The sequence below is a fragment of the Schistocerca gregaria genome, chromosome 2 (assembly GCF_023897955.1).
Source record: "Schistocerca gregaria isolate iqSchGreg1 chromosome 2, iqSchGreg1.2, whole genome shotgun sequence".
In the NCBI taxonomy this organism is placed as follows: domain Eukaryota; kingdom Metazoa; phylum Arthropoda; class Insecta; order Orthoptera; family Acrididae; genus Schistocerca; species Schistocerca gregaria.
The window spans coordinates 300,232,189-300,244,293 of NC_064921.1; the positions used below are offsets into that span (position 1 = coordinate 300,232,189).

Below are 12,105 nucleotides of genomic sequence, written 5' to 3' on the forward strand. Positions count from 1 at the left end.
AGCATTATTGAATTTGCCACGCCACACAACCGTAACATGACGATAGTAGTTGTATGGTAATTCTTCCGCGCCTTAATAGCTACAACTGCCTGTACTTTTAGATTAGCTAGGTAGTCCATGGTCTATAAGTGGGAAAGGAAACATTTATAAGATGGCCACCGCCTTCTTAGGATCAATTTTTTGTGATGCCTATATTAACAATGTTGTCCTAATCATCTTGATATTGAAGCTCTTTTGTCTGTGTTTGGTTTAACAATAACACATGTTTTTGAGTGGGGTCCGCCTCTTTGCGACAAAAAAACAAAATTGTGTTTTGCTAAAGGCGGACCCCACTCTAAAACATATATTAATGTTGTCCTAGGTTTACCCCTCATTTCTCCGTGATATGTTATAATACATCTACATAGAAATACATCGAACTTTCCTAGGCAGGCCTCGCTGATGTAGTAGCAAAAAATTCTGTTGTACTCTAATACAGAGGGGATTTTTCTCTGCGTATAAGAAGCAAGGGATGTGCTTCCAGCCATACTGTTGACGAAGATAGGGTAACTCTCGTTTCTTAGTCTGAGTTAATCGACTATGCTCTTGTTTTTAGCCTAACTCTGATTGGACCAAAGTTATACATGACTCTACATTTCATAATTACTATCCACAGAAGATGTTACAACTCTTTTCTGCCCCATGCCTTGCAAGGTCATCTGTGACAGTATAACAACCCTCTAGAAGTGGCATCCCAATAGATAACGAAGATTGGTTTATATTCATTTTGACAGTGTACTGAACCATAGCTTTTCACATTACATCATCAGTTCTAACAAAAACTGAGTACTTATTTACCATATACATACTCTGACATTTAATTACATGCAGCTTTACAAAATGAATCAATTTATTTTGCGCAAGCAGAATCCCGCTAGAGGTACTTTTTTAGTACAAAACTTAACATAATATATTTCTGAAACAATTAAAGCAGAAAAATTCCTATTAAGATTTTAATTACATTATCATTTTAATACCAACATTTCCACAGATTCCTGTTTCTGTGATTAACTTTAAACATCAGTTGTTTTCGAAGTGTGAATCATATATAGAATAATAATAATTTGATTGCCAACAGCGTGCTTTTATAAGTGTAATGAAATTGTATAAAACACTCTTCTGAAGGCTTGTAAGGAGAGGGTAGAGGCTGCGACCCACTGATGTAGCTGAGCTTCGGCATACTTGTTAGGGGAGGGAGGGGGGCACCTGAAATAAGTTCTATTTTTAAAAAGACCAAGGTACCAATTAATGATGCAGGATCTGTTTCAGACCAGGTGGATTGTTTAGCACACTCAAATCTGAGGGAAATTTTGTATACATACTTATCAGGCTGGCAACATAATAGTTCCCGAGAATTTATTGCACGGCACAACACAACAATTTTAGTATTAATAGACCTGTTTCTGCCGACATCGGATATCTTCAGATGAAGCCGACGACGGCCGAAAACGGTAATTTAATATTGAAATTGTTGTGATTGTGTAGGGAAATACGTTATCTTCAGAAAAAGCAATCAGTTGAGTCTCCGTTATGAATAAAATGTCGTCTTTTCCAACAAGTGATAGGAGGTCTATCATAGGATCAAGGTGAACTTCAGTGCACTTGGGTTCGAATCACGCCCTCTACAATATTTCTATGCTCCTGAGCAAGAGAATGGAAACTGCTGACAAGCTTCTACACTGCGATTTTCAATTAAATACGATTGTCAACGGAGGACGAAAGCCTACAGAATGAATTTTACTGTGCAGCAGAATGTGCACTGATTTGAAACTTCCTGGCTGATTGAATCTGTGTAGCAGAGCAACTGCTCTCCCGACCGAAATGTCCAAACACGACTGACGGCCCGGCCCAGTGTGAGGTGGTGCAGGAAGCAAAGTCGTGAGGAGGGTCGAGGGTCGTGCTTGGACAGTTCATTCGGTAGAGCGCTTGCCCGCTAAAGGCGAAGGCCCCACGTTCGAGTCGCGGTCCGGCACACACTTCGCCAGGAATTTTCAAGCTTCAGAGAACTAAAGCGCTTAACATGTTGGGGAGGCGCGGTATGGTGTGCCGCTGCTAATAAAGTTCCACTCACCTCGCGGTGAATCTCTTCCCACAAGCACACCTCTTTGAAGTTACTGAAATGCAGTTCCCAGCCGGAAAATAGCTACAGAAAAAAATAGCTGTACGCATCGTAATCACAAATTGCACTAAAAACTGTTTTGTCATTGAAAGGAATGTTAAAAATATTTATGTGCGTAAAATTTCGTTGTATTACACTAAGCTTGCATACGCCAGTTACTACGAAGCATTACTCCAAGCTGTGCAAAGTCTGAAAAGTCTACACACACATATCACTCATAACGATAGCCAGTTTATATTAATTATTTGTTATCCTTCCCAGAAAGTTTACAAACAGATTGCTTCTTTTAGAACAGCTCGCTCGAATGCTGCTATAATCAGTCTCACGTAACGAAATGTTCACGTTCGCGAGTAAGCAACACTCCACGCCAAATTTAGTTATTTAAATTGCCATCAAAAGTTACGAGTTTCACACCGTCCGTTTCATCGGATCCTCTTCCAAACTTTACGGCACATTTTAAAGATAATGGTGCCAAAATATCACAATATTAATAAATTTCATCGAAGCGGCTATTAATAGATCTTATCACTATGAGATCCAAGGCCCGACTCAACTCACCTCTCTGCGCAAAAGAAGTTTTTAATTCCCAAACTACGCACGAATATGCTAATTTTTGATTGACGGAGAAACATCACAGCCAATCGAAAAGCTGCATCAAACCTGCTCAGTTCCGCGCATATACACAGAACCAATCAAAATTTGTCACTGAATCAGAAAAGTAAATAACATTTTGAAAACCTACAAATATAAAATTAACTCCCTCTTAACAAAACTACTTTACCGAAATCTAATCTCATTTCCCCAGTACCATAAACTGACGAAATAGTTTATAACAAATTCCCCAATACGAGTTACTAACACACACGTCAGTCTCGAACTTTCCCACGAGACCAGTACAAAAACTTTACATAAAACATTATTTTACATTCATACCTTCATTCACTCTGATAACTAAGCACAATTATAATAGTAATTAATAAAAAATTAGAAAATTAAACAAACAGAACTGCAAATAAAGATGACAGTATTTTGACTGCAGCTTTAACAGTGTCCGTCAGCTAGGGACCGCTGACAGGTCGCATAGAAACTGCATCTCTTGCGCATCTGATGCCACCTCTCATTCGCGTGACTCGTGCTGGACGTCTGTTTGCTGCTGTTACGATCTCAATATGCGCGATGTAAGGCGGTACGCCTCAGTGTGTGCCTGTGAACTCTGAAAAAACTTATTTAATCCTCAGTGATGAGTGTGGGTTTATTCGGTGATTTCTCTCTCACAGAATGTATTTTCCTTTTTAAGAGAATATGAGGAAGAAAAGATGTTACTCCCGATTCTCTCTCTCTCTCTCTCTCTCTCTCTCTCTCTCTCTCTCTCTCTCTCTCTCTCTCTCTCTCTCTCACTTCCTCGAGGAAGTACGCATTTTTTCTCCAGTGTGAGTTGGTATTCATTGCAATAGCTGGTGTACAGTGACAGAATTTTTCGGAAAGGAATTCTGTCATACGTATAGCGCAATTATCTGTTATGGGTCGTTAATCGAACTCTGATAAAGATCTTCTCACACTCTCTAGAATAGTGAACTATACATTATCAGAAAAAGCATAGACAAACATTTTATAAATGTACACAGTAAGCACCAAGCATCAAACACATAACCGCATGTTGATTAAGTTCGTAGGCATGTAATCAGGTCACATTTTTTTACCTTATTAAAAATATTGTTTTATTTACAAAAACTGCACCACTAGGCCACCGCCATAGATCAACAAAGACTTTTCACCCGTGTATTTGCTACGTATCGAAATAATTATTTCTTCCACTCCTTTGTGGCTGTTATGTTGCGAACCTTATATGCAGACATATAATTTTCATATTTGCTATCGATTCACCTCTTCCGAAACGGATACTCGATTGTTTCGAAACCAGAAGCAGTGTGACCTAATCTCTAGGGGCCGCCTGGTGCTATACCAAAGATCGTCGAAATCAGTGGGTCGTACAGTTTTGCCTCTCTTTGTTACGTCCACGTGCTGAAGATACGTGGGACTGCCGTTCTGCGTTCCTTGCCGTTCCCTGGTTTCTAAGAAATAAGTGTGCGCACCGTGACCCTTATCACTTACCTCCGACTTCTCCTGGCACAGATTCTGTTTTCAGTACATTTATTTATCCATGAAAATGGTGGCTGAGTTCTGTGACTGTGGATTAAATTACTTGAAGAGAAACCGAAAATTGCTTTCTATTTTTGCCAGTTGAATTCAGTATCCAATCAGTCAGTTATACCATCTACTCATCAAACGCCCATTAATTTTCTGTAACACCACATTCTAAAACATTTTATTCTCCTGTTGTCTGAACAGTTTGTAGTCCACGTTTCGCTTCTGTCCAAGGGTACATTCGATACAAATTCCTACAGAAAGCACACTCTAACACTTAAATCTGTCTTCAATGTTCAGAAATTTCCCTTCTTCAGGAATGTTTTTCTTGCCATTGCCAGTTTGCAATTTACATCTTCTATACTTCAATGACCGTATGATTTAGTTGCGCAATTAGCAAAAATTCATCTACTATTTATGTCTCGTTTCCTAATTTGATTCCCCTCATCATCACCTGATTTAATCAAGTACATTACATTACCATTACTTTACCTTCGTTGAAACGGATCTTACGTCCTCTTGTCAAGACCAGGACCGGCTTAAGGCCCAAGGGACACAATCCACCTCTTGTAGCGAGAAGCTGAAGCTGAAGCCGTCGCCAGAGGCGTCACAACACTAAAATTTCTATACAGGATCACAAGCAGCAGCGGCCGGAGAGGGGCGCCAAGTGAAACATTTCTACACAATTACTACCACCGGCACTAGTGGACGTCTACGAACAATGGAAAGTTGTGCTCGAATGCAAGAGGATCTGCAGCGAATTGACGCATGGTGCAGGGAAGGGCAATCGGATATCAATGTAGACAAGTGTAATGTGCTGCGAATACACAGAAAGGTAGATCCCTTATCATTTAGCTACAATATAGCAGGTCAGCAACTGGAAGCAGTTAATCCCATAAATTATCTGGGAGTACTCATTAGGAGTGATTTAAAATGGAATGACCACATAAAGTTGATAGTTGGTAAAGCAGATGCCAGACTGAGATTCATTGGAAGAATCCTAAGGAAATGCAATCCGAAAACAAAGGAAGTAGGTTACAGTGCGCTTGTTCGCCCATTGCTTGAATACTGCTCAGCAGTGTGGGATCCGTACCAGGTAGGGTTGATAGAAGAGATAGAGAAGATCCAACGGAGAGCAGCGCGCTTCGTTACATGATCATTTAGTAATCGCGAAAGCGTTGCGGAGATGATAGATAAACTTCAGTGGAAGACTCTGCAAGAGAGACGCTCAGTAGCTCGGTACGGGCTTTTGTTGAAGTTTCGAGAACATACCTTCACCGAAGAGTCAAGTAGTACATTGCTCCCTCCTACGTATATCTCGCGAAGAGACCATGAGGATAAAAGCAGAGAGATTGCAGGCCACACAGATGCATACCGACAATCCTTCTTCCCACGAACAATACGGGACTGGAATAGAAGGAACAACCGATAGAGGTACTCAAGGTACCCTCTGCCACACACCGTCAGGTGGCTTGCGGAGTATGGATGTAGATGTAGATGTAAAGGGGGGAGGAGGGGTGTGGCGCCAAATGATAAGCCGCTTGGGCAGAAAGAAGTTCTCGGACCGGCCCTGCTCAAGACACTACCCATTCCAGTCAGCTGCCCTTCCAGGTCCTTCGCCGTCTCTGGCAAAATTGCATTGTCATCGGCAAAACTGAAATTTCTGGTCCCTGGGGTTTGATTAACTTTCCAAAATTCCCATAGGTTTTCTTTACTGCTCTCTTGAAGTACAGCTTTAATACCATCAGAGACTGTCTATGACCCTGCGTAAACTCTCTCTTCAAAATTCTAACTTACCATGTTCCTAAGGGAGACTAGTTACAACATATCACGTCCGATACTGAAAATGAAGCGTGTGCCTAACTGTTCGTGACGTTTGTGTAAGTTTAATAATAAATGACCAGCAGAATCTCCTGCAATAAAGGACGATGTCCATTTACAGTTTATTGATCTTTAAACAAGAAAACACGCATAATTATGTCCTTATCATGCACAAATCAAAGTCCATTAAATCCAAAGAAAGTACAGGTCTTTCAAGCTAATTCTGTATGAAGCTGTTCATAAATCCCGTAACCTTAGATGTAAATTATTCCACGTGCCGGTGGACACTCTAACAACAGATACTCACATGAATCGCCGAAGTCGGCAACTGGGCCCATAAAGTCAGTTCTGCTTAATCCGAAACCCTCTCGAACTCACGTCTTCTCATTAACCCTTATACATCAATTACATATACACCTCGAGAGTACTGCCAATAGTACGAGTAAATAGTAGCGAGAACTGCTTAACAATTCACGTGTATTGCCCCTCCCCCTCCCTCCTCCCCCCCTCCCCCCACTCACACACATGTTTACTCGACCGTCTCCAAACCACTACCGACTGAGCGCGATCGTTTCTGGTACCAGTGTCTGCGTGGCACGACGATGCCCTGTCCTCCAGAAATGGCGCCCAAAAACAGAAAATAGAGTATTGGGAGGTAAGACTCACCGGATAGCGCACTCTGATAGGTACAGGGTACACGAAAGTCTGCTAACATTTGAAAATGCATTACTTCACAGAATAATGCAGCTAGAGGTGTGAAAATTCACACACATCCCGGAAATAACAAGGCGTTTTATTGAAACCAAAAACGAGTGCAAAACTGGCAGACAGATAGCACTGGACAGCAACACGTTAGTGACGTCGCACTAGAATCGTGTATAAAATGAGCTGTACTTAGAGAGGGAGTCAGTACACCAAGCTGTTGCCCACTCCGCGGAGGGAGTCTGTTGGCTGACACCCGAATGCTAAGACAACGAACTGTCAAGTTGAACGTCCACCAACACGTCAGCTGTAACAGAAGCACTACGTGCTGAGTCTACAAGCAATCGGACACTTCGACAGTCCTTTGAAAAAGGCTCGCGACGACGACGACGACGACGAGGGAGTCAGATCGTCCATAGCTTGTCTGATAAACACCTACTGGAAGGTACGACTTTGATGCAGGATGGAACTCCACCCCATGTTGTTATACGTGTGAAGAATCTCTTGCGTACATTGTTTAGTGTGTATCGCGTACTGCGCCGCCACGTACGATTTGCAGTAGGGTTTTGCAACATATACTGTATTCGAACATTATGAAGTGCCTCGAGGAAAACGATTTATTGACACATAGTCAGCACGGTTTCAGAAAATGTAGTTCTTGTGAAACACAACTAGCTCTTTATGCTCTTGAAGTAACAAGTGCTATCGACAAGGGATGTCAAATTGATTCCATATTTTTTAGATTTCCAGAAGACTTTCGACACCGTTCCTCACAAGCCTCTTCTAACCAAACTGCGTGCCTACGGAATATCGCCTCAGTTGTGCCACTGGATTCGTGATTTCCTGTCAGGAAGGTCACAGTTCGTAGTAATAAACGGGAAGTCATCTAGTAAAACAGAAGTAATATCCGACGTTCCCCAAGGAAGTGTTACAGGCCCTCTGTTGTTCCTGATCTATATGAACGACACAGGAGACAATCCGAGATTGTTTGCAGATGATGCTGTCATTTACCGTCTTGTAAAGTCATCAGATGATCAAAACGACTTGCAAAATCATGTAGATAAGATATCTGTATGGTGCGAAAAGTGGCAATTGACCCTGAATAGGGAAAGGTGTGAAGTTATTCACATGAGTACTAAAAGAAATCAGCTAAATTTCGATTACGCGATAAGTCACAGAAATCTGAACGCTGTAAGTTCAACTAAATACTTGGGGATTACAGTTACAAATAACCTAAAGTGGAACGATCACATAGATAGTATTCTGGTTAGAGCAAACCAAAGACTGCAATTCAATGGCAGAACACTTAGAAGGTGCAACGAATGTTGTAAAGAGACTGCTTATACCACGCTTGTCCGCCCTATTCTGGAGTACTGCTGTGCGGTGTGGGATGCGCATCAGGTGGGACTGACGGATGACATCGAAAAAAGTACAAAGAAGGGCAGCTCGTTTTGTATTATCGTGAAATAGGGGAGATAGTGTCACAGACATGATACGTGAACTGGAGTGGCAATCATTAAAACAAAGGCGTTTTTCGTTTCGACGGGATCTTCTCGTGAAATTTCAATCACCAGTTTTCTCATCCGATTCCGAAAACATTCTGTTGGCACTCACCTACATAGGGAGAAATGATCGTCACGATAAAAATAAATCAGGGCACGCACAGAAAAATTTAAGTGCTCGTTTTTTCCGCCTGCCGCCAGAGATTGGAACGGTAGAGAGACAGCTTGAAGGTGGTTCATTGAACCCTCTGCGAGGCAGTTTATTGTGAATAGCAGAGTAATCAAGTAGATGTAGATGTACGTCATGCTTGGCGTTGGTCAGCTGAAGTCGCAAGTCTACCGCGATCGTCCGACCTCATTAGGGCTGCTGAAAGACAACATCCGGCGGCAATTTTTCGCTGTACAGTGCCGTTCACAGTATCGTCCCTCGACTGAAAGTAGTGTTGAAGAGACGGCCTTTGTGGCCGAGCGGTTCTAGGCGCTTCAGTTTGGAACTGCGCGACCATTACGGTCGCAGTTTCGAATCCTGCGTCGGGCATGGATGTGTGTGGTGACCTTAGGTTAGTTAGGTTTAAGTAGTTCTAAATTCTAGAATTGTAGTCGAATTAAGTCGGGTGATGCTGAGGGAATTAGATTAGGAAATGAGACACTTAAAGTAGTAAAGGAGTTTTGCTATTTAGGAAGTAAAAAAACTGATGATGGTCGAAGTAGAGAGGATATAAAATGTGGACTGGCAATAGCAAGGAAAGCGTTTCTAAAGAAGAGGAATTTGTTGACATCGAGTATAATTTAAGTGTCAGGAAGTCGTTTCTGAATGTATTTGTATGGAGTGTAGCTATGTATGGAAGTGAAACATGGACGATAAATAGTTTGGACAAGAAGAGAATAGAAGTTTTCGAAATGTGGAGCTACAGGAGAATGCTGAAGATTAGATGGGTAGATCAAGTAACTAATGAGGAGATATTGAATAGAGTAGGGGAGAAGAGGAGTTTGTGGCACAACTTGACAAGAAGAAGGGACCGGTTGGTAGGGCATATTCTGAGGCATGAAAGGGTCACCAATTTAGTATTGGAGGGCAGCGTGGAGGGTAAAAATCGTAGAGGGAGACCTAGAGATGAATACTGTAAGCAGATTCAGAAGGATGTTGGATGCAGTGAGTATTGGGAGATGAAGAAGCTTGCCCAGGATAGAGTAGCATGGAGAGCTGCATCAAACCAGTCTCAGGACTGAAGACCACAACAACAACAAATTCCAGGGGACTGATGACCTCAGATGTTAAGTCCCATAGTGCTCAGAGCCAGTGTTGAAGAATGACGGCCGACATATTCAGCAATTGGTATAAAGAACGTCGTCTTTTCTAAAAACCAAGTGTTGTGCTGATTATTGCTTTTAATATCGTATGAAGAGCCATTTGTTGGTCATTTTGTGCACTTTTCTTTTCTTTTCCTTTTTTGTCTCGTAAAACCCCGTGCCATTTCAAGCATTTGTGTCAATGTTTATCTCTTTACCTGCACTATTCCGTGAAGATTTGGGTTGTTTGGGGAAGGAGACCAGACAGCGAGGTCATCGGTCTCATCGGATTACGGATGGATGGGGAAGGAAGTCGGCTGCCCCTTTCAGAGGAACCATCCCGGCATTTGCCTGGAGTGATTTAGGGAAATCACAGAAAACCTAAATCAGGATGGCCGGACGCGGGATTGAACCGTTCCGTGAAGAATTTTCAAAAGTTAATGGAATTTTGGGTCGTCCTGTATATCGTTGGTACGGATGTCGACTGTAGTATCTTTACACCTGTGTCACTCCCTGCTTCCCTTTCATTGTTATCGAGTTTATGCAAACGCACAAAAAAATGTTCAAATGTGTGTGAAATCTTATGGGACTTACCTGCTAAGGTCGTCAGTCCCTAAGCTTACACACTACTTAATCTAAATTATCCTAAGAAAACACACACACCCATGCGCGAGGGAGGACTCGAACCTCCGGCGAGAACAGCCGGACAGTCTGTGACTGCAGTGCCCCTGACCGCACGGCTAATCCCGCGCGGCGCCAACGCACACCACCAGATATTTGATAGATGACTGTCTGTCAGTTTTCGCGCGCAGCTCGCAGTGTATGTGTTGGCTGAGAGTGGTCCGTGGCTCGCAGGTGCTGCACCACGGCAGCACGGCGGTGCACTGGGACGCGGAGGGCGGGTCTCGCACGGCGCTGGTGTACGCGCGCCTGGAGCGCAGCTGCGCCACGCTGACGTGGGGGCGGCCGGCGTGGAGCGCGCTGCGGACGGGCGCGGGCGGCGGCGGCGGGCCCGCCTCCGACTACTGCCTGGGCGCCAACCCCGAGGAGGCGGTCGCGCCCGGCCTGCTGCTCAAGCTGGCGGGCGCCGAGCCCACGCTCGAGGAGGGCTACCTCGACCTCGCCTGCGTCAAGGAGATCTCGCAGGGCGGCCGCGACCGCGACCGCGACCCCGACCTGCTCACCGCCTGCCGCCGCTACGGCCTCGACAAGTTCGCCACGCGCGACTGCGTGCTCGCGCTCGTCTACGGCGCCAACCTCAGCGACAACCGCGTCCTCTTCCTGCTCTGCCCGCCGACGCTCTGCAAGTAAGTCCGCCGTCCTGTGCACGCGCCCATTTTGCTAAATGGGGACAAAGTGCGGGGAACGCTCCCTTACAGGATAAGGAGCAAGAAGGTCACACGGTCGTATTGCTGGAAATACGTTCCAATGGAGGTATTCCAGTGGAAGTGCACCCACCTGATGGTAAAGACAAAAATCTTTGACACTTATAAGAGTGGTATCTGTTCCGTCAGACATGTCCGACGGTACAGTCATCACTCGCGATGAAACAGCTGAAACATATACATGAACAACTGGGGTGAAAGGAATGGAAGGGAAACGAGATGGGAAAGAGAGAGGAAGGAAATAATGTGAAAAGTCGCGGCCATTCTACTGATCTCGATAGTAATTATTCCGTTCCTAACAGCCACGTTTTGGTCCAAAATATTAAAAACTTAGTATGCAGTTCAGACACCAAGCTTTTTTCCTTAGATATTAAAAATCTTTATACCAATGTCCCGCTACATGGAACGCTCATCATTGTGGAAGAAAACTTACGTCAATTTAAAAAAGATCTATCAGATGAACAGATTACTGCTTTTATGAATCTCATCAATGTCGTTGTCAAGTACAACTACTTTGAATTCAACGGACAACTGTACCAGCAGTCTGATGGACTCGCTATGGGCAACCCTTTAGCCGGCATCCTCGCCGACATCTTTATCAATTCCTTGGAAAAAAAGCTGTTTAACAGTGTCTCAGCCGCTTCACTAGGTATCCTTTCTTACACAAGATACGTTGATGATATTGTAGTCGTCTATAACGGACCCGCCGATAGAATTGGTCATATATTTAAACTTTTTAACAACCTCCATGAAAAAATTTCTTTCACTATTGAACTCGAAAACAATAACCGCCAATTAAGTTATTTAGACTTGACGCTTACATTAGAAGACAATAACATCACTTTCAATATTTTTCGAAAAGAAAGGTATACTGACCAAATCGTGCCTGCTTCCTCTTTTCATCCACAGTCTCAAAAAATGGCCTTTTTTCACTCTGCCGTCCACCGACCCACGTCCATACCACTTTCAACAGACAAGTTTAATGAAGAGACTAATTTACTTAAAACCATAGCAGTCAATAATGAATATACGCCCAACATAGTGGACGATATCCTAAAAAAGAAAACTGCAAGAACTACCACACTCAACACCTCATGCACTG

At 43.4% G+C, this 12,105-nt stretch overlaps 1 protein-coding gene across 1 annotated transcript in view; it reads left to right on the forward strand.

Moving 5' to 3' along the window:
- Positions 1 to 12,105, forward strand: part of LOC126336914 (1-phosphatidylinositol 4,5-bisphosphate phosphodiesterase epsilon-1-like) — a 419,543-nt gene that overhangs the window by 310,076 nt on the left and 97,362 nt on the right. The window contains exon 10 of the mRNA XM_050001045.1: positions 10,474 to 10,925. Coding sequence (XP_049857002.1) covers positions 10,474 to 10,925 — 452 coding nt within the window. The remainder of the gene's footprint in view (positions 1 to 10,473; positions 10,926 to 12,105) is intronic.